The 23,515-nt window shown below is 42.4% G+C and overlaps 2 protein-coding genes and 1 non-coding gene across 3 annotated transcripts in view; 2 read left to right on the top strand and 1 right to left on the bottom strand.

Moving 5' to 3' along the window:
• The window catches only part of LOC135510585 (chromodomain-helicase-DNA-binding protein 3-like), a 67,581-nt gene extending 61,863 nt beyond the window's left edge, over positions 1–5,718 (top strand). The window contains exon 39 of the mRNA XM_064931614.1: positions 2,573–5,718. Within this exon, the coding sequence (XP_064787686.1) occupies positions 2,573–2,676 (104 nt within the window). The 3' untranslated portion in view covers positions 2,677–5,718. The remainder of the gene's footprint in view (positions 1–2,572) is intronic.
• On the bottom strand, positions 5,692–16,013 carry LOC135510588 (tumor necrosis factor ligand superfamily member 12-like). Its single transcript, XM_064931618.1, has 6 exons — positions 15,157–16,013; positions 13,262–13,343; positions 10,015–10,071; positions 9,766–9,789; positions 8,748–8,878; positions 5,692–8,611 (listed from the first exon to the last, which is right to left on the bottom strand). Exons 1-6 carry the CDS (start codon positions 15,355–15,357, stop codon positions 8,345–8,347), a joined length of 762 nt encoding a protein of 253 aa, XP_064787690.1. The 5' UTR covers positions 15,358–16,013; the 3' UTR covers positions 5,692–8,344.
• Positions 16,014–22,837: 6,824 nt separating this feature from the next.
• trnaa-ugc (transfer RNA alanine (anticodon UGC)) lies at positions 22,838–22,913 on the top strand. Its single transcript has one exon. It is a non-coding gene; the product is annotated as a tRNA-Ala (tRNA).
• Positions 22,914–23,515: the final 602 nt, after the last annotated feature.

Genomic DNA, 23,515 nt, shown 5'->3' with positions numbered 1-23,515 from the left:
GGAAGCCACTGCTCCAAAACCGCCATAAAAAACCCAGATTACGGTTTACAACTGCACATGGGGATAAAGATCGTACTTTTAGGAGAAATGTCCTCTGGTCTGATGAAACAAAAATATAATTGTTTATGCCATAATGATCATTGTTATGTTTGGAGGAAAAAGGGGAGGCTTGCATGCCAAAGAACACCATCCCAACTGTGATGCACGGGGGTGGCAGCATCATGTTGTGGGGGTGCTTTGCTGCAGGAGGAACTGGTGCACTTCACAAAATAGATGGCATCATGAGGACTGGAAATTATGTGGATATATTGAAGCAACATCTCAAGACATCAGTCAGGAAGTTAAAGCTTGGTCGCAAATGGGTCTTCCAAATGGACAATGACCGCAAGCATACGTCCAAAGTTGTGGCAAAATGGCTTAAGGACAACAAAGTCAAGGTATTGGAGTGGCCATCATAAAGCCCTGACCTCAATCCTATAGAACATTTGTGGGCAGAACTGAAAAAGCGTGTGTGAGCAAGGAGGCCTACAAACCTGACTCAGTTGCTCAGCTCTGTCAGGAGGAATGGGCCAAAATTCACCCAACTTATTGTGAGAAGCTGGTGGAAGGCTACCTGAAATGTTTGACCCAAGTTAAACAATTTAAAGACAATGCTACCAAATACTAATTGAGTGTATGTAAACTTCAGACACACTGGGAATGTGATGAAAGAAATAAAAGCTGAAATAAATCATTCTCTCCACTATTATTCTGACATTTCACGTTCTTAAAATAAGTGGTGATCCTATCTGACCTAAAACAGGGAAATTTTACTAGGATTAAATGTCAGGAATTGTGCAAAACGGAGTTGAAATGTATTTGGCTGAGGTGTATGTAAACTTCCGACTTCAGCTGTAGTTTGATATTCTGAATGTATATGCCAGCTCGCTCATTAAAAAGGTTGTCATACGTGCTCGGAAGCAAATGGTGTGTAATCATTCTGTTCATCAGTGTAGTATGTGCTGTTTTCTCTCTCTACCTCTCTTTTCACCCCCTCTCTCTCTACCTCTCTTTTCACCCCCTCTCTCTCTCCCTCTCTTTTCACCCCCTCTCTCTCTCCCTCTCTTTTTCACCCCCTCTCTCTCTACCTCTCTTTTTATCCCCTCTCTCTCTCCCTCTCTCTTTTCACCCCCTCTCTCCCCCTACCTCTCTTTTTATCCCCTCTCTCTCTACCTCTCTTTTCACCCCCTCTCTCTCTCCCTCTCTTTTCACCCCCCCCTCTCTCCCTCTCTTTTCACCCCCTCTCTCTCTCCCTCTCTTTTCACCCCCTCTCTCTCCTTCTGTTTTCACCCCCTCTCTCTCCCTCTCTTTTTCACCCCCTCTCTCTCCCTCTCTTTTCACCCCCTCTCTCTCCCTCTCTTTTCACCCCCTCTCTCTCTCTTTTCACCCCCTCTCTCTCTCCCTCTCTTTTCACCCCCTCTCTCCCTCTCTTTTTCACCCCCTCTCTCTCCCTCTTTTCACCCCCTCTCTCTCTCCCTCTCTTTTTCACCCCCTCTCTCTCTCCCTCTCTTTTTCACCCCCTCTCTCCCTCTCTTTTTCTCCCCCACTCTCTCCCTCTATCCCCCCCTCTCTCTCCCTCTCTCTCACTCACTCCCTCTATCTTGATTTTTTTTCTCTTTCCCACGTTCTTGATGCTGACAGTTCAGGGTAAGGATTAAGAGAGTGATAGCGTGTGACATTGTGATGATTCTTGTGGAGGACGGGGCTTTGATTCAGCACAACATGCCTTGACCTCTGTTCATCATGGAATGGAGAAACATTTTAAGTCGGACATCAAACAAAGTGCAGGGTTTGATGTGTCTGTGTGTGTGTGTGTGTGTTCTCACGTGCGTGCGTGTTTGTCCAAATATTTCTGAATATACCGTATGCATGTACACTGAGTTTACAAATCATGAGGAACACCTTCCTAATATTGAGTTGCACCCCTTTTGCCTCCAGAACACCCTTAATTGATCGGGGCATGGACTCTACAAGGTGTCGAAAGTGTTCCACAGGGATGCTGGTCCATGTTGATTCCAATGCTTCCCACAGTTGTGTCAAGTTGGCTGGTGGACCATTCTTGATACACACGGGAAGCTGTTGAGTGTGAAAAACCCAGCAGCATTGCAGTTTGATTCAGCACAACCTTAACCTCTGTTAGTCATGGAATTGAGAAACATTTTAAGTCGGACCTCAAACACTCAAACCGGTGCGCCTGGCACCTCCTACCATACCCCGTTCAAAGATACTTAACTCTTTTGTCTTCTCCATTCACCCTCTGAATGGCACATATACACAATCCATGTCTCAATTGTCTCAAGGCTTAAAAATCCTTCTTTAACCTGTCTCTTTTCCTTCATCTACACTGATTGAAGTGGATGTTAAGACCCCAAAAAATAAAGTGACATCAATACGGGATCATAGCTTTCATCTGGATTCACCTGGTCAGTCTGTCATGGAAAGAGCAGGTGTTCCTAATGTTTTGTACACTCAGTTTATATGCTGTGTGTGCTTGTGTGTGTGTGCTCATGTGTGTGTTCTCTTCCCGCTACAGTGTTGAACGGTCCTCCTGTGTCAGTGAAGAAGGAGAGGGAAGCAGAGCAGCTCCTGAGCAGGAGAGACCAGCGCCGTGGAGAGGTCATCTGTATCGACGACTGAACAATATCGCTCACTGACCGCACACACACACACACGTCAACATATATACACACACATATATACTTAAACATATATACACACACACACACACACACAAACATATACGCACACACCAACACATAACACACGCAGTATAGTATCCACACTCCGCAGACTGACCCTCCCTATGAATATATACACACACACATGAACATACACACACCAACACACAATACACACAGTACAGTATCCGCACTCCACAGACTGACACTCCCTATGAATACACACACACACACACACACACACACTTGTGGTCCATGCTGTCACTTACATACTCACCTGCTCAATCGCTTGTTGTCTGCCTCAAACCAACCAATCCTCACAAGCAGCCTACTCATAGAATATCTCCCCTCCAGAACAGTATGGTTCTGTAATCTAGAACCTCCCTCTCTATCCTAGCATCGCTCACATACTACCAAACCTGACCCTTGACCTTTGATCCCCTCAGGGGTCGCTCCAGTGACATGAAACTGCATGATATAACATTGTGAAGATTTTGCTCTTGACACCATTCCTGCCATTCGCCCTGAGAAGCATGCTGTGCTAAAACTCACAAAACAATGGCGTTATCATGCAAGCTGTGCCTACAGTATTTCTTCTAGTGCTGGTTTTATCTCCGAAGCTTGCCGAAAACCATTCATCAATCGCCCCATTGGAGAATTGATTGAGTGAAGTATTACAGGACTCGGGGCTGTAAACTTGTCAGGAAACTCTCAGCCCATTTCCCTTTCATGTTGACCTGATTGTACATGTAGAAATACTGAAATGTCAGTCAGTCCAGCCCAATTTAGTATTATGTTGACTGTATGAGTTATAGCTGGTATGCCAGAGGATTTTCTTACAGACCAGGGTACACAGTTTATATCTTTGGTTTTGATTGGGATGGGAGGTCCCAGTGCTTGTTCGGGATAGGCCTCACTCATAGAACTGGTCATAACCTTTCATAGGCAAGTCATACAGTGTTGACCACCCTCAACTACAGTCCTCTCCCCTTGCTATTTGACCCCCTACGTAAAGCTTACACAGTGCCTTCTGAAAGTATTCAGACCCCCTGACTTTTTCCATATTTGTTAGGTTACAGCCTTATTCTAAAATTGATTAAATAGTATTTCCCCTCATCAATCTACACACAATACCCCATCATTCTTTTTAAATGTTTGCTCATTTATAAAAAAAAATAAAAAATAAATGAAATATCACGTTTACATAAGTTTTCAGACCCTTTACTCAGTACTTTGTTGAAGCACCTTAGGCAACGATTACACCCTCGAGTCTTCTTGGGTATGACGCTACAAGCTTGGCACGCCTGTATTTGGGGAGTTTCTCCCATTCTTCTGTGCAGATCCTTTCAAGCTCTGTCAGATTGGATGGTGAGCGTTGCTGCACAGGTTTTTTCAGGTCTCTCCAGAGATGTTAGATCGGGTTCAAGTCCGGGCTCTGGCTGGGCCACTCAAGGAGATTCAGAGACTTGTCATGAAGCCACTCCTGCGTTGTCTTGATTGTGTGCTTAGGGTCGTTGTCCTGTTGGAAGGTGAACCTTCACCCCAGTTTGTGCCTCGACACAATCCTGTCTCGGCGCTCTACAGACAATTCCTGCGACCTCATGGCTTGGTTTTTGCTCTGACATGCTCTGTCAACTGTGGGACCTTATATAGACAGGTGTGAGCCTTTCCAAATCTTGTCCAGTCAAATGAATTTACCACAGGTGAACTCCAATAAAGTTGTAGAAACATCTCAAGGATGATCAATGGAAACACCTAAGCTCAATTTCGAGGGTCTGAATACTCATGTAAATAAAGTATTTTTGTTTTTTTATTTTAAATAATTTGCGGAAAATTCTAAAAACCTGTTTTCTCATTCATGTCATTATGGGGTATTGTGTGTAGATTGCTGAGGAAATTGTTTTATTTAATCCATCTTAGAATAAGGCTGTAAAGTAACAAAATGTGGAAAAAGTCAAGGGGTCTGAATACTTTCCGAAGGCACTATATCTCCCTTTCCTTTCCTCCTCCTCCTCTCAATCAATCCTTTCTTTCTTGTTAGTTTCTTTTTGAGTTTCTCCTTCTTTCTACGAATTCTGTGATATTCTTTGCATATTTAAACTTGGCTCATTCGTGTTCTCTTGTGTTTTTACTCTTGTTGACTTACTGCAACTATGATTATTATTGTTGTTGTTGACGTTGCTGTTGACGTTGCTGTTGCTATTGAAAAAAAAGAGCTTCTACCAAATGAGAGGTTGAGAAAACAATAAAATCATAAGTTTTGGTGCACAAATGCACCTCTTATATCAGACGTCTTATAGTCGGAGCATAAAGCAAAGCGAAGGGGTTGAGAGAACACAGCAACAACAAAACATTTCTTGCTTACATTCTAGATTCGGGGCTTGCAAATAACCAATATAATATACTACATATGTAACCCTAAATGCGTTAAGACAAAATTAAACCCTGTACTATCTTAACATCAGTTAAAGTACATCAATTCCTTATTCTCTGGAAACTCAGAGGCTGTTAGTAGAATCAAGTCAACTTTATATACTGTATCCACAAACAGCCTTAAACATAACATAGCTGAAATAAGTGTAAAGAAGTTAAGTCTGAATTAAGTCTTAAGTCTGAATTAATCGGGAGATGTAAACTTTTTACATGCTAGTTGAAATAGACCACTTTTAGTTAGTTCCCTGGACATATTTCAAATAATTAAAGTAGAAAATATTCATGTATTTCCTTAAAACCATGAATACTCCACACAGGTGTTCCAAGTGAAGAGTCTAAACTACATTTCACTGATTATGTTTCTTAGGAAGTGTTTTGCAACCCCTTAACTAAAATGGGCACGGTCAAATCAGGCACTTCCTCTCTCTTTTCTTGTTCTTTTTTCAAATTTTGTGTTTTGTTTTTAATTCCTCGATATTTCGTGTCACTGTGTACGATGTGGTGGTGCCGACCGATAAACAATGAGTGGCAGTTAAACATGTCAATAATAAAAATGCATCTCTTTTTATTTCGAGTTTTGTTTGTAATAAAATCAAATTAAATTGAACAAAATGATGTGATTCGTGGATGGATGCTTGAATAGCAACACAGGAAGACACACGGGCTGCTGAATCGCCTCATCTAGCCCTCACATGAAGTCATCCCAGTCTGTCTGCACTGTGTTGTACTGACTCCAGACCTTGAGCTACAGAAGTATGAATCACAGGTGGTGACGACTCAATACACAGTAGTATGTGAGTCATGACTAAAGAACCAGAATAGTGCAGCGTTCCACACATTCTATTTAGCAATACAGTGATGTCATTGGGCGACGGTGGAGAATAACGGAGGAGTAAGAAGATTGTCTATTTTTTTGTTTGTCATATTGTATCATAGAGCAGTAGTAGTCCCTGGCCAGAGTTGAAAGCGAACACAAGGAGATATTAAAAGGGTTTAAAAAGGTTTACTATTTTATGGGAAGTGAGTTTAGAACAACAACCAGCATTGCACACATCATTTCGCAGACACGTACACACACTATATCCCCTTGCTGGTTCTTCAACCTTTACCTACTTTTTTGGACTTCTCACAAGACAGGCCTCTTTGTGCCAAATAATGCTTTTTAAGTTGGCAATAAACTTTGACATTTAAAAATATAGGAATTGGGGGAGTGAAGTGTTAGGAATTTGATTCCTCAAAAGCGGTCAGCTATTTGGTTCTGGTTGGATTCAGGAAGTGTGAGTGTGTGTGTGTGTGTGTGTTGGGTTCTGAAAGGGAAATGTTAGATGCAAAACGGGCTAAATGTGAGGTGCAAAAGGGAAGCGGAGAAGGATTAGGAAATCAAACAGGAAATATGTTTACAACACAATAACACACTTTCCACTTGTGATCTAATGATGACAAACTACAGCTCTTTTGAGCTGAAAACCAGAATTATTTGACTTTTGGGAAGTCAGTTTAGAACAACAACCAGCATTGCACACATAATTTCGCAAACACGTGCACACACAATATCCCCTCACTGGTTCTTCAACCTTGACCTACGGGTTTGACTCACAAATAGACCTCTTTTTTTTACAAATTAGGTACTTTCCATTTAATGATGAGAAATTAGGACTGTTTTGAACTGAAAACTAGAATTATGTGACTTTTGCATTGTGGTGTATTTGTCTCTGTGTGTGTGTGTGTGTGTGTGTGTGTGTGTGTGTGTGTGTGTGTGTGTGTGTGTGTGTATGTGTGTAAATTGCTGAGGAGAAGCCAATGTGGTCACCCACACACTACTTATAAACCAGAGTAGGAGTGTTAAAACATTAAACCAGACCACCTGCTAGAAATACTGTTTGTACTGTCTGTGTTCAATACATATTGCTGCAAATGGCACCTAAGAGAGCTTGGAATGAGTACAAGTATTGTGATTATGATATACTAAATCATTTATATTTCCACCATGATATACTGCATCTCGACAGGCTGAGCCTTATATACACATCTACGCCGGGATTCAATCCAACGCGTCTCATAGCACAGCTCACTGTAATGGACTTTTGAAGGTCATTTTCTCTTGAGCCAACATGCGCAGCGATTACTGTGGATGCGATCTTCGTGAATTTTTGGGAAAATGCCTTTAAAAGACTCATTGTCGGCTGTTTATAGAGTGTTGCTCTGTAACGCGTCTTGGAATGAATCGCGGCCCTAGTTCTTCGATGTGCAGTCTGAAACTGACAATCATGTAACATATTGAAATGTGATTCGACAGAACATACTGAATATTTGTATCTTAAATGATATATGATAGGCCTATAATGTTAAGAGACTCAGTTTAAAAGATTGAGATGCATAGTCATAAAGAGTCTCTAGACTGAGAGACGTTGGTAAGATCATAGGCTAGTTTTTTTGTTGTTGTATACGTTCCTGTGTGTGAAAGACATGTACAACCCAACTGCTGAGATAACAAGGATTACAATGGATGAGAGACTCATAGTTCAACGTATCCATCCAGCTCATTACTCAGAATCCTTCTCATTCAGTAGTCCACCAGCTTAGCGCCTCAGAGAGGTGCATCATGGGTCAGTTCTCTGCTATGCTCCGGCGAAGTCACGGTGAACTACGACTCAGGAGGATGAGCTTCACTCCAGAAGAACAGCATCAACTGATCCAGACAACGTTCCATGGGTTTTCCTTAAAAAAGCAGGGGTAGAATCGCTAGGAGGGTCGAGAAGTGCATGAGTATCCCTTTATAATCTTCCTTACAGCTTCTGTCTTTGAAGAAGTATCATACAGAGCAGAGGAGGCTGGTGGGGGGGGCTATAGGAGGACAGGCTCATTGTAATGGCTGGAAGGAAATAAATGGAGCGGTATCAAACATATGGAAACCACGTTCGACTCGGTTCCACTTATTCCATTCCAGCCATTAAAATGAGCCAGTCCTCATATAGCTCCTCCCACCAGCCTCCTCTGATACAAAGTGTCTGTAGCGAACATGATCCATAGTTATTCCAATGCCCCTGATCATTGGTCCAGATTTCACAATAAAACAAATGAGGAATGTCACGTTGGTGTGTCTCATTAATACAGGTCGGAATAGGACAAACCGCTTCCTTCAAACATTTTTCCACCCCCTCCATCCTTCCAATATTTCCATCCTCTCCGGCAACTCAGTTGACCTTGAAGAGGCTTAAGTAGTGCTTCCCCGTGGTGTGGAGGCTGAAGCCGGCGCCTGTGATGGCCTGTAGCTCTGCCCCCTTCTCTAGCCGCAGCAGGCCAGACACCTGGCAGGGTTTGAGAAAGTGGAACTGGTGGGATCCGGATGCAGGTGTAGTGCCATAGCCCTCCATGCACTGCAGCTTCTGCAGCGGCTGGCCGCTCTTCACCACCGCCACTTCCAACTTCACCAGCTGAGACTGATTCTCATTGAACAACACCTGTGGGAGGGATGGAGGGAGAGAGAGAGATGGAGAATAAGAAGAAGAAGTAGAAGAAAAGAGCAGACCAATCAGGGTTTGATTGAGCCTGTGTTGTTTGACAGGTGGCACAGGACTACAACTCTCAGAGGCTCACCTGACAGTAGAGGAAGTAGACTCCAGCTCTCTCCACTGTGAAGGTGCCTCTGTCTGTGTTGTACTTCACAGCTTTGCTCATATTCAACTGCTCCGAGTCCGTCCATCCTTTTATCAAGCCATCAGCTCCCACTGAAACACACACATGTTGTGGGGGAGGAACCATTGCACCCATTGACATAAATATAGCAGTATATTATTTTCTCTTTATTTATACTGTAGGTTTGTGTGTGTAGGGTCAATTTTGTACAGTTTGTATCATTGTCATGGGGGCAGTGATCTTACGAATCCAATTCCAGAAACCCAGAAGACCCTTTTCTATAATATTTGTCATCCTCAAAAGGTTTTGCAGCTGCACCATCGAGAGCATCCTGATGGGTTGCATCACTGCCTGGTATCGCAACTGCTCGGCAAGGCACTACAGAGGGTAGTTTGTACGGCCCAGTACATCACCGGGGCCAAGCCTCTTGCCATCCAGCACCTCTATACCAGGCGGTGTCAGAGGAAGGGCCTACAAATTGTTTAAGACTCCAGCCACCCGAGTCATACTGTTCTCTCTGCTACCGCAAGGCAAGCGGTACCGGAGCGCCAAGTCTAGGTCCAAGAGGCTTCTAAACAGCTTCTAACCCCAAGTCATAAGACTCCTGAAGATCTAATCAAATGGCTACCCAGACTATTTGCATTGCCCCCCCCCCCTTCTATGACTACTCTCTGTTATTATCTATGCATAGTCACTTTAATAACTCTACCTACATGTACATATTACCTCAATTACCTCGACACCGGTGCCCCCACACAATGACTCTGTACAGGTACCCCCTATTGTTATATATAACCCAGCTATTGTCATTTACTGCTGATCTTTAATTATTTGTTATTCTTGTCTGTTACAAAAAAAGCTATTTTCTTAAAACTGCATTGCTAGTTAAGGGCTTGTAAGTAAGCATTCCACTGTAAGGTATTTGGTGCATGTGACAAATAAAATGTGATTTGACTTGATCCACGTTCATAAAGCTTACCTTTCTGAACAGACTCTTTGGTTACTAGCGGAAAGAAAGAGAGCGAAAGGAGTAATTAAGATTTTATAACTGTAATCGTATTTGGTGTCCAATCAAAACCACTTCAACAGATGCTACATTATAACACTGTGGGTACGTTTGAAATGGCACCCTAAACCTTATATAGTGCACTAAGTTTGACCAGGGCCCATAGGGAATAGGGTGCTATTTCAGATGCAACCGTTGATGAGGATCTGCCAAGTCACTTACTCTCAAACTGAGAAGCCACTTTCTTTCCATTTCCACTCTTCCCTTTCCCAGTTCCCCCTTGCAGAGGGAAGGAAGAAAGAATATGAGTTAATACGACAGAAGAAAACAATTCAGAGGGATGTTTTTGTTGTTGTTTTTTCCAAGTAGAGGAGATTATATCATTGTTCACATCTGTGGTGTGTGTCGTGGCGACCATAATGTATTAATTTGCAGTTGTTTATCCACCACCTGAATACTCAACCGGCTCTAACAGATGGAGAAGGATTTCATTTCTCCTCTCCTGCTCTGTTCTGATATTTCATTTTTACTTGTTCTCAGTTAAGTGTAGTCTACTTTCCTCTCTGTCTGTTCTCACTACTTTCTGTGCCAGCTGGAGTAGAGCAAGACAGAAGCATAGAATACAGTACGAGAGAACAGGGTAAGAGGGAGGAGAGGGCAAGAGATAGATGGAGGAGAGAGAAAGAGCTCAATGGAGGGAAAGAAAGAGGCACACAGAAGGGGACGATAGAAAGAGAAGCACACAGAAGGAGAGAGAACGCAAGAGAGAGAGACAGGAGACAGCTGAGGGAGAGAGAGAGAGAGGGAAGGGGGATGGAGAGAGAGGGTGAAAGATGGAGCAAAAGAGAGAAATAGAGAGAGGTCTTTGGCTGTTCTATGACCCAAATTAACTGTAACGGCCCTGTCAGGAAAAACAGGCAAGAGCAACAGCCATGGACACCGTTCAAATAAATACAATATATACAAATCTATCTTGAAAACTGGGGGATAGGTGGATAAGAGGGGGGAGGGAGGGGAAAAGAGGAAGAGCGAGGGGTAAGACAGGCCTTTTTGTTCTCCAGAGGTTTATTTTAGCTCCAGTATCAGGCCTGCAGGGAGTGATTCCAGGCCTTAAGCCCATTTCAACTACATTAGACGATACACAACGTGACGGTCTTATAGAGTTTTAGATCTAATTTGGTTTGATCCTAACTGTCTAGTTTTAGGATGTCTCATGTCATCGGCTGGAGTTTCCAAGATTCAACATGTCAAACCTTTAGCTAAAGTCTTGAGAATGGAAGGATCCATTTAGCCAATCAGAGAGCAGTGCGCTAATGTCCTGTGTTCAGCAAAGCAGCTAGCTAGCTAACCAAGCAGAGAGCTAGCTAGCTATTTTTCTGCACATAGCTAGCCTAGCTTGCTGATATTTATCTGACAAGCAACAAAGTGTACCATGTTTTTGGTGCATGTATCTCATGACACTTGTTTGCTACAATAGCTGAGTACAAAAAGTCTCCAATTTGTTTCATAGTTTTATCAAGTCATTGTAAAGAGGCACGGTTACTGTGGAAATGGCCTCAACTGCATGTATTGTCTTCTTGATCTGAATGACCTGTCTTTTAATCAGCTGTGGTACAACACAAAATTCCAAAACTTGCTAGATTTATCTTGTCTAGTCTCATGTCGGCTGTTGTATCTGAACTGGACTTTACACACACCCACACACACTCACTCGTTCACTCACACAAATACACAGAAAGTATTCACTATAGGATCAGTTATGTTGGGGGAAAAAACAGCAAACATTGAACACTGGTGGGCTTGGGAATTTAAGCCATTTATCATTTGGCCCATTTAGGGATGATATTTGATATATCATGCTTCTGAACTGAACATACAGTACCAGTCAAAGGTTTGGACACACCTACTCATTCAATATTTTTTTTAAATGTAGGAAATAGTACAAATAAAAAATAACATAAAAAAAATAAATCCAATTAGTAGTTCCAGTCTTGTCTCGTTGCTGCAACTCCTATACGGACTTGGGAGAGGCGAAGGTCGAGAGCTGTACGTCCTCCACAACACAACCCAACCAAGCCACACTGCCCGCTTAACCCAGAAGCACCAATGTGTCAGAGGAAACACCATGGCAAACGTGTCAGCGTGCACTGCACCCGGCCCGTCACTGGAGTGCGATGGGACAAGAACATCCCTGCCAGCCAAACCCTCCCTTAACTCAGACGACGCTGGGCCAATTGTGCGCCGGGTCTCCCGGTCGCGGCCAGCTGCAACAGAGCCTGGACTCAAACCAAGATCTCTAGTGGCACTGCGATGCAGTGCCTTAGACCACTGTGCCACTCAGAAGGCCACAAAAATAGTAAGAATCAAGAAAAACCCTTGAATGAGTAGGTGTGTCCAGACTTTTGACTGGTACTGTACATCAACTCTTAAAGTGTCACTCCAGTCTCCTTTTCACCGAATTCAACACCTGATTTACTTAAGAAAAGGCACATCTCAATAGGTGGTCCAGGTAAGTCATGACATAGCACAAGTGGGGGGGGGGGGGGATTTCCTCTTTTGTTCTCTATTGCTCCTCTATTGTTCCTCAAGCAAGGGGGAGGCCGATGACATCACAACTTCCCATCAGACCAATTTTCAGTTTTGTCTAAAAAACAGTATTTTGCTCAAAACATTTTTTTTACCCTTTAGTGTGTGTACTTTACTGCATTTACTATATTATTCTGTATTTATATTCAACAGGAAAAGTTCCTAAATCACTGGAGGATGTCTTTAAGTCTAGAGTAGCACTCCTAACAAATTGACCCAAGTTTACTATTGGCCATCTTCAGCATTATTTCATGACACACCCTATTTAGACATGACATGTGCACTACCTAGCCTATATATGACTGCTTAATCATAAACAAATCGCCAAATAATAGCTGTTGTCAGTCTCGTCAAGAGCAAAATCATTTTAAGTCCCTGAAGCGTGCAACATTGTCTCCCTCCTCTTGCCAGATGGTTTCTCCAGGTTCTCGTCAGTCCAGAGCAGACCTGTAATTTCTGCATCAGTCATCCAGCTGCCTACTGTTTCCTGTGTCGACTTTTAGCAGCGGGCAGCAAGTGACCACAGGGCTTAACCAAGGTGCCATGCAGAGCCAAGATTCCCCTGGTCTGGTCGCTGTAGTTAAATGCTGCTCCAGCTCCGCAAAAACACAGAGCAGAGCACCATCGATGAGATCTATCTCATCTGTTTGGTTATTGTTGATTATGTATTGCATGTATGATGATGGGGATGCAGAGAAAGAGGCATTGTCTGTAGTAGAGTGTACTTGAGGTGTAGTGCTATTTTGATCCTTTTTTTGCTTCCATGCACAAATAGTCTCACACACACACACACACACACACACACACACACACACACACACACACACACACACACACATACATCAGCATGCAGGCACGCCAGCACACACACACAGGCATGTACCATCTCTTTTCACCCTTTGCCCCACCAGCAACTCTCTCTTCTCCATGATGAGTTGGACAATGGCCTTACGCTGAGTGTTCACCTGTTGCACAGAGAGAGCGAGAGAGAGAGAGAGAGAGAGAGAGAGAGAGAGGGAGAGCGAGAGCGAGAGAGAGAGGGAGAGCGAGAGATAGAGAGAAATAAATAAATAAATAAAGAGAAATACAGACAGAGAGCAAGAAATCAAGAAAGTGAAAGAAAGAGAGAGAGAGAGAATGGAACCGTCAGAGAGACCATTGAGTCTTCAAATTGGCTCCCGCTGCAAATTTACACAGACAAAAGATTTCAGCAAAACCACATAAACAAATCGTCTTCCAGTATCTTGCAGTATCACGCTGTAACTCCAAAGCTTAGAATAGGTCAACCACTTCCGCCTAAACCGGTTGTGACAACTAATGGTGTTTTTAGTGCCCGCATTCCTCACATTTCTTAACTCCCTTTCTTAACTTCCCTGCTGAGACTGAGAAGCAGGAAGGGAAAAAAAGCTGTGCTAAAATTTGGCAAGCTAGCAAAGTGAACTCGTACTTTATGAAGTACTGGGGCCTGCCGTATACATGCCAAAGAGGAGGAAGTAGGTTTCAATATACCGCTAGTGTGTCGGTGCGTGCAGCCTATGGGCTGGTTTAGATGTACTCAGCTCTGCCTGGACTAGAGGTTAAATTTATTGGGGACTTGAACTGTCCCAGGCCAGCTCATTGAGTGCTTGCAAAAAGTATCAACAGATGGCAGAGTCAGATCACTGGTAGCCTACTGTCAGACACACCATGAGTGATATTGAGTGCATGTGTATTAAGTGCATAAGTAGACTATTTGAGGATGCACATGCATAATGTATTATTAATAAAGATGAGTTTCGAATGAATGAAAAGATCAGTGACTTGTGTTAAAAGTCCAGTGTTGGGTAAATTGTTACAATGTAATACAGTGTGCATTACAATGATGTATAGAAATAATTGTACTATGCATTTGAAAGCAATACATTGACCTGCAGAATTCTACCACCTGTGGTAGCCTAGCCTACCTGCAATTAGTAGGCTTTACATGTTGCAAATCGCTTAACCACAGTAAGGTCTACTCTGTTTTACGCAATTCAATGCCTCAGTTCAGTGCAAAGTCAGTTGGCTATAATGTGCGCTCGAGCCAAGAAGTCAAAGGATTCCAGTAAATTGGGCTAAAATTGGAACACAACTGGCAGTAGAACGATTAAACTTGGCAGAGAAACTATAAGCAATAACTCCACGGCTTGAGCACACTTATTTGTAAGCAATAAAACTGCCTCTAGAGCAGTCCCCAGAATGCGCAGGTCACCAGCAGAGAAGTGGCCCGCTATTTGTGTACAACTTAACGCCACAAAGCTTGGGCGTAGAGGGGGGAATTAAAATATGGCTTTGCATTTTCCATAGCAGAGACAAAGAAGTTGTTCAACAGTCACTTCAACTGCTTCAAATTGTTACGATAGAAATAATAACTTGGAGTCGGCCTACAGAGTGAGAGCGTGCGTAATTTACAATGGCAAGACCAAGACGAATTGATGCACACATGTAGCTACGTTAGCGTTGCTACAAAATCCGAATGTGTAATATACATGTATTATACATACCCGTGACAATATATCCTACAAACACCGGCTTCTCGGGCATTATCACTTAAATAACCGATGATAGTGTGGAAAGCATGGAATTCAAATTTAATTCGTAAAATTGCAATATATATATAAATAAATATAAATTTGAATTCCATGCTTTCCACACTATCATCGGTTATTTAAGTGATAATGCCCGAGAAGCCGGTGTTTGGAGGATATATTGTCACGGGTATGTATATATATATAATAATGACATAGCATGGCTACTTACTTGCTCCAATCGGTCTTGCAGAGTTTTAACGGACTGGGACAGGTCCAGCGTCTGTCTCCAGGTCCACGCCGTAAATAGTGCGCTGCAGGCGGCGAGCGACAGAGCCACCATGGCCATGAATACCCAGACGAAGCGAAGTTTGCGCACTGTTCTTCTCTGTAGAATTCGATGCATGGTCGTTCCACATTCCCCGGCTATCATTGCAGACTATTCGAAGTGTTCACGTTAACTTCATTCCAGCGACACATGTTTCCCTTCTTGGTGAAATCAAATCCAAATGCTCACATTTTCGACAAGACACGCAAGTGTTATTGCCCGCAGTAACAAATGATATCTCAACAGCCCTATTGATACAAGTTAAAGTCATGTGAAAGATTAAACAATTACATGGGTTTCAAATCAATAGCCATTCATGTTGCTTTAATCAATGCATTTAATCAGACGAAATATCGTGGACTGTCTGGCTTGCAGGTCGTATTCAAATGCGCAATGTTGAGCAATATGCAGCCAGGGTGCAACGAAATATGTATTTTACATCCACTACGATTGCATCCTTCTACCACTTGATTCGTTGAGTCAACTTCCTTGTCTTCCCTTTGCCTTTGCAGCATTCCTGGGGGTCATTTCTGACCTAGACCACGTATGATCTAGCACACTTTCGCATGAGCTTTTCTTCTCCGGGAAAGAGTTTTCAGTGCAGTGCACCCGTCGTGTGCCAGACGCTCGCACGAATGCAAAGCCTCAACCCACAACTGGGATGCACTCTCAAAAGCCACTAAATAACTATTAACGCATTAGTCACACTATATTTGCTTCATTGCACAAATCAAAATACCGAGCTGAATCAACTTGTTGCAGGGAGGGGAGAACTGTAGGCTATTAGAATATACCGATCGATTAAACTAATCCAAGTGTCCACAAGGTGGCTCTGTTGTATAGGGCAAGGTGCTACGCGCAGGCTCTGTGTGACCTGGGGTGTAGTCATTAGTCCAAACCGTTGCAAACAGTTGCGTGTTTGTAACGAAAACAAGCGTTTCCATTGGACTAATTCAGGTAGGTCCCTCCCAGTTTCGTTCCGTTGTGTGTATCATGGCCCAAAATAGATTGTCTATCAATGGGACTATATATTTAGGTGTAGAGTGGAAGTACCATATACCACAGGGTTTAATGTGAGGAGCCCATCATACCAGTAGATAGGTGTACATATTTGTGGCTATTCTGTCAAAATAGCCTATTCTACAGAATAACTCTATGTCATTATGTATTTGATGACAAGGAATATACACTACATGACCAAAAGTAGTTGGACACCTGCTCGTTGAACATCTCATTGGCATTGATAGGAGTTGGTCCCCACTTTGCTGTTATAACAGCCTATACTCTTCTGGGAAGGCTTTCTACTAGATGTTGGAACATTGCTGCTGGGACTTGCTTCCATTCAGCCACAAGAACATTAGTGAGGTCGGGCACTGATGTTGCGCGATTAGGCCTGGCTCACAGTCTGTGTTCCAATTTATCCCAAAGGTGTTTGATGGGGTTGAGGTCTGGGTTCTGTGCAGGACAGTCAAGTTCTTCCACACCGATCTTGACAAACCATTTCTAAATTAACCTCGCTTTGTGCATGGGGGCATTGTCATGCTGAAACACAATAGGGTCCTCCCCAAACTGTCGCTACAAAGTTGTAAGCACAGAATCGTCTAGAATGTAATTGTATGCTGTAGCGTTAAGATTCCCAATCACTAATGGACCTAGCCTGAACCATGAAAAACAGCCCCAGACCATTATCCTCCTACACCAAACTTTACAGTTGGCACTATGCATTAGGGCAGGTATCATTCTCCTGGCATCCGCCAAACCGAGATTCATCCATCGGACTGCCAGATGGTGAAGCGTGATTCATAATTCCAGAGAATGCGTTTCCACTGCTCCAGAGTCCAATGGTGGCGAGCTTTACACCACTCCACCCGACGCTTGGAATTGCTCATGGTGATTTTAGGCTTGTGTGCAGCTGCTTGGCCATGGAAACTGATTTAGTGAAGCTCCCGACGAACAGTTCTGGTACTTACGTTGCGTCCAGAGACAGTTTGGAACATGGTCGTCAGTGTTGCATCCGAAGTCAGACGATTTGTACGTGCTACGTGCTTCAGCACTCAATGGTCCCATTCTGTGAGCTTGTGTGGCCTATCACTTCACTACTGAGCCGTTGTTGCTCCTAGACATTTCCCCTTCACCCTAACAGCATGTACAGTTGTCCGGGGCAGCTCTAGCAGAGCAGAACTGACTTGTTGGAATAGTGGGATCGGATCCTATGATGATGCCACGTTGAAAGTCAGTAAGGCCATTCTAATGCAAATGTTTGTCTATGGAGATTGCATGGCGGTGTGCTCGATTTTATACACCTGTCAGCAACGGATGTGGCTGAAATAACATAATCCACTCATTTGAAGGGGTGTCCACATACCTTTGGATATATATATAGGGTATTTATCAATAGTTGGATTTGGGCCATGGGAATATATAGAATGATAAAACAATTTTACAATAAAGTTATTTATGTTCCCCAGTGAGGAGTGGTTCAATAATAAAAGGAAACAAATAAAAAATGATACCATATTATGAGCACACAACTGTATTGGCACACCACTTTCTTCAATAGTGTGTAACAAACACAACAAATAGCTTATTTAATGTAGTATGCAATGCAACACTAAGGTTCTTGCTGTGATTTCAAAGTGTAACAGGTTGACAGTTTTACTTAGTGACAAAAGAAGTGGGGATGGACGAGTGGATTTTGTTTAAAACGTCAATGTTTTATAGATCTCTTGAATGAAAATATGTTCCATCTTTATTTTTTACATCTAGAGATTAATGGATGATATGCAATAACACTAAGGTCAACTAAAAATGGCATTCGCTTACAGTTCTGTTAATGGCATTTTCCATCAACAATAAATTACGTTATTCACCATCAACCTAGAAGCCAAGCAAAAACAATCAAGCAAAGCAATTACATTCAATTCAGTGATAAAGCTACAAGTAGATTAAAGATCAATCTTACCTATTATATGAATGTACCAAGATGATCATCTGGATATGTAATAACTTAGAGAGCTGTCCAGTGTAGAGTAATGATGATGATGTTGTGGACTGGGCTCTAAGCCAGATCCCCAGAAGGCATAATAGCTCAATGTACTATAAAACACTTTGTTCATAAATCACCATTGCAAATTGCAAGCCTTGGTTTGTCGTATTTGCTTAAAGTAGCAGCCTAAGATTGCAGAAATGATAAACTAACCTGAACAGGCATTCAATACTGTTGAAGGTGAAACAAGTAGCAGTTTTTTTTTAAATCACATTGTGCTTCATCACAAAGACAATTGTACAGTACTTAATCATAATTTGGCTGGTGTTTTAGACAGGTGATTGTATAGTGTCTTTGGTTCCTGTTTACCAGATTTCTCACATAATATCAACAGCTTAGGCAGGGACAAGTGCTATGGGGTTACAGGTAAACATTACTGTACACACAAGTAATGTCAAAACACTGGTCGGGCCTTGTTGGTTCATCAACAACCATTTTACATTGCATTGGGCTCGTTCCAATACTTAGGAAATGTATCCCGTCTTCCTCATTTCCTTGAAGGTAATCACTGATCTTGCGAGGACTATGCAAAGACATTTTCTCAATCCTATTAGATCAGTTCAGGGAGGATGGAGGAAAGGAAATGTACATTTTCAACTATTGGAGCGGGGCCTTTGAGTTGGTTCTTTATTCCTGCACGTGTTCCAGGTTGACCTGAGTATTGCAGAGGGTAGGTGTCCCCCTGGCCTAGCTGTTCCAGTTGTTCCCCTCAGAGCTCATGCAGTGGTACCCCATGTTTGCCAACATGTCAAAACACCCCTGGTTAAAGTAGAAATCCAGAGATGGTTTATTCCAGTCCAGCACAGTAAAGTTGAGCTGGGTGCAGCTGGCGGCCAGGTCCATCTACACTACAAGGGTAGGGGTGTGTGCGTGTGCGTGTGTGTGTGTGTGCGCGCATGCGAGAAGGAAAAGAGGAGAGAGAGAAAAAGGTCAAAGAAAGTTCCCTGAAGAGGAAACGCTAACAAAAAAATAAACAGACAGGTTTGCACATTAATAATCACAGATATGTACACACTCAACTAGAAATAGCAGAGTATACAGTGCCTTGCAAAAGTATTCATCCCCTTTGGCATTTTTCCTATTTTGTTGCATTACAACCTGTTTTAATGTAATGGACATACACAAAATAGTTTAAATTGGTGAAGTGAAATGAAGTGAAGTGAAGTGAAAAAATAACTTGGTGCGTACATATGTATTCCACCCTTTGCTATGAAGCCCCTAAATAAGATCTGGTGCAAACAATTACCTTCAGAAGTCACATAATTGGTTAAATAAAGTCGACCTGTGAGCAATCTAAGTGTCACATGATCTCAGTATATATACACACCTGTTCTGAAAGTCCCCAGAGTCTGCAACACCACTAAGCAAGGGGCACCACCAAGCAAGCTGCACCATGAAGACCAAGGAGCTCTCCAAACAGGTCAGGGACAACGTTGTGGAGAAGTACAAATCAGGGTTGGGTTATAAAAAAATATCAAAAACTTTGAACATTCCATGGAGCACCATTTAAATCCATTACTAAAATGGAAAGGATATGGCATCACAACAAACCTGCCAAGAGAGGGCCGCCCACCAAAACTCATGGACCAGGCAAGGAGGGCATTAATCAGAGAGGCAACACAGAGACAAAAGATAACCGTGAAGGAGTTGCAAAGCTCCACAGCAGAGATTGGAGTATCTGTCCATAGGACCACTTTAAGCCATACACTCCACAGAGCTGGGCTTTACGGGAGAGTGGCCAGAAAAAAATAAGCAAACACGTTTGGTGTTCGCCAAAAGGCATGTGTGAGACTCCCCAAACATATGGAAGAAGGTACTCTGGTTAGATGAGACTAAAATTGAGCTTTTTGACCATCAGGGAAAAAGCTATTTCTGGTGCAAACCCAACACATTTCATCACCTTGAGAACATCATCCCCGCAGTGAAGCATGGTGGTGGCAGCACAATGCTGTGGGATTCTTTTCAGTGGCAGGGACTGGAAAACTGGTCAGAATAGAAGGAATGATGGATGATGCTAAATACAGGGAAATTCTTGAGGGGAACCTGCTTCTGTCTTCCAGAGATTTGAGACTGGGACGGTGGTTCACCTTCCAGCAGGTCAATGACCCTAAGCATACTGCTAAAGCAACACTCGAATGGTTTAAGGGGAAACATTTAAATATCTTGGAATGGCCTAGTTGAAGCCCAGACCTCAATCCAATTGAGAATCTGTGGTATGACTTAAAGATTGCTGTACACCAGCGGAATCCATCCAACTTGAGGCATCTGTTGCAGTTTTGCCTTGAAGAATGTACAAAATTCCCAGTGGCTAGATGTGCCAAGCTTATAGAGACATACCCCAAGAGACTTGCAGCTGTAATTGCTGCAAAAGGTGGTTCTACAAAGTATTGACTTTGAAGGTGAATAGTTGTGCACGCTCAAGTTCTGTTTTTTTTGTCTTATTTCTTGTTTGTTGCACCAAAAATATTTTGCATCTTCAAAGTGGTAGGCATGTTGTGTAAATCAAATGATACAAACCCCCTAAAAATCCATTTTAATTCCAGGTTGTAAGGCAACAAAATAGGAAAAATGCAAGGGGGGGTAAATATTTTCGTATGCCACTGTACATGGATGACAACAATAATTCACGTGTACCATGAGAAAAAAAAATGGCTTTAGCGGTGTCAATACATCAACAGAACAGAAACATAGCCAGAGGGTTCACTTTTATGACAAATGCAACACCAGGACAGAATCACTTACTTGAGCTACTTTGCTCATAAGTGCCTTCCCGATGCCTTTACCTGTGATACTCTTCTTTCTATTCTGGTTAGAGCCAGTGTGCGCTGTTCTGTGAAGGGAGTAGTACACAGTGTTGTACAAGATCTTCAGTTTCTTGGCAATTTCTTGCATGGGATAGCCTTCATTTCTCAGAACAAGAATTGACGAGTTTCAGAAGATAGGTCTTTGTTTCTGGCCATTCTGAGCCTGTAATCGAACCCACAAATGCTGATGCTCCAGATACTCAACTAGTCTAAAGAAGGCCAGTTTTATTGCTTCTTTAATCAGAACAACAGCTTTCAATAGTCATTTACAACATTAACAATGTCTACACTGTATTTCTGATACATTTTATGTTTTTGTAATGGACCAAAAAAAAGTGCTTTTCTTTCAAAAACAAGAGACCCCAAACTTTTGAACGGTAGTTAATTCTTTATGAAAATAACCTCAAATAAAAAGATGACATTCTGTACTGTCAGTTCATATAAAACATTTGATATCAAATCCAAAATGCTGGACTATAGAACCAAACTAAAAGTTTTACCTTCACTGTTCAAATAAATATGTAGGGGAGTGAATGGGCACAGGCACACACACACACACACACACACACACACACACACACACACACACACACACACACACACACACACACACACACACACACACACACACACACACACACACACACACACACACACACACGCACACACATACACACACACACACACACACACACAGAGAGAGAATCCATAAAGACAGAGTAATAGATGTGAAGAGGTTGCTGTTAGGAATATTAACCAGGTGGCCAACGGCAACCAGGCGGCTTCTGCTCTGAATGTGGAAAAAGAGACGTGTCATGGAAGGAAAAGAGAGACTGGCTGTCGTTGAAATGCATAATGTTCTCATTCTGGTGGTCTCATAAAAATATGTTAGGCCTCTTACATAATGAGTGGCCAGAAAGAGAGCAGAGTCAGCACTGACGGTTAAGTAACAGAAAGAGAGCGAATTAACATATGGAGCCAGCCTGGTAACTATGATGGGGAGGATAGATTGAGAAGACAGTCCTTTGTTCTCTCACTCTCTGATGTTTGGGTACTTCTGCAACGATACTGGGAAATAATGTTTTTTTTGTGAAAGTTGACAAAGACACAGGGCAGGAAGGGTTAACGTTGTAATCTATTTACAGAGCTCGAACTCAACTCATCACTAGGGGGATTGAGTGAAGGAGAAAGTACTGATTTAATAGCACATCGATTCAGGAAAAAAAATATTTGATGAATATTTTTTTAATTGGGTTGAATTATTCAACCTTTCTGTGTAAGTTTTATTTGGTCGAATACTTTCTCGTTTTCAGCCAGTTCCCGAGGACACATGAGGACATACAATTCACATTAGGCCTAACAAAATGTAATTAGTGTTATTGATTCCAAACATAATTAACATTGATTTTACAAATTAAATCAAATATATTTATAAAGGCATGTTTACATCAGCAGATGTCACAAAGTGCTTATACAGAAACCCAGCCTAAAACCCAAAACAGAGAGCAATGCAGATGCAGAAGCAGGGTGCCTAGGAAAAACTCCCTAGAAAGGCAGGAATCAAAGAAGAAACCTAGAGAGGAACCAGGCTCTTCTTTGTGTGACAGGTGGAGATTATAAGAGTACATGGCCAATACGGCCAGATTGTTCTTCAAGATGTTCAAACGTTGATAGATGACCAGCAGGGTCACTGAGACAATCATAAGAGAGATTGTATACAATAATCTCATACCAGGGTCCTGTGTGGCTCAGTCGGTAGAGCATGGCGCTTGCAACGCCAAGCGTCGTGGGTTCGATTCCCACTGGGGCCACCCATATGCAGTAGTGGCCCCAGCCGACTTGTAAGTCGCTTTGGACAAAAGCGTCTGCTAAATGGGATATATATATATATACCAGGGGGACGTTCAGCAGGACACAAGGTTTTGGAACGTTCCATTAGAAATCTGTAATATAGAAATAATATGCCTCTCTGACAAGGAATCTAATCATGGTATTTCGACAACATTTGGCAACTGAACATGGCCCAGGTTTGATTAAACATTTGTATCACTCCAACTGTACAACCATGGCTTCTGTAGCCTGTTGATTAACAGGATACGCCTAGCTGTTGCGAGACAAAATAATTTATACAACGTAACTGCAGCTGCAAACAAAAAATTTGATTTCACATGACGAAGAATAGAGATCTATGTAGATACTGACATAATATTTATATGCAAATGTCATTCATTGTTCACCAAATTCCAAGCATGCCCTTGCCTTTACACACTGAGTGTACAAAACATTAAGAAATCCCTTCCCGAATATTAAGTTGTAGCCAGATATTTCACCTGATGTATAAATGTGAAGGATCCGGTTGACGTTTCCACTCACTACCAAATATGGTGATGAGAGGAAACCCAGTGCCTGGAAG

The sequence above is a fragment of the Oncorhynchus masou genome, chromosome 23 (genome assembly GCF_036934945.1).
Source record: "Oncorhynchus masou masou isolate Uvic2021 chromosome 23, UVic_Omas_1.1, whole genome shotgun sequence".
Lineage (NCBI taxonomy): Eukaryota > Metazoa > Chordata > Actinopteri > Salmoniformes > Salmonidae > Oncorhynchus > Oncorhynchus masou.
Note: the sequence above shows the minus strand (reverse complement) of the source record. Positions and strands in the feature narration are given on the sequence as shown.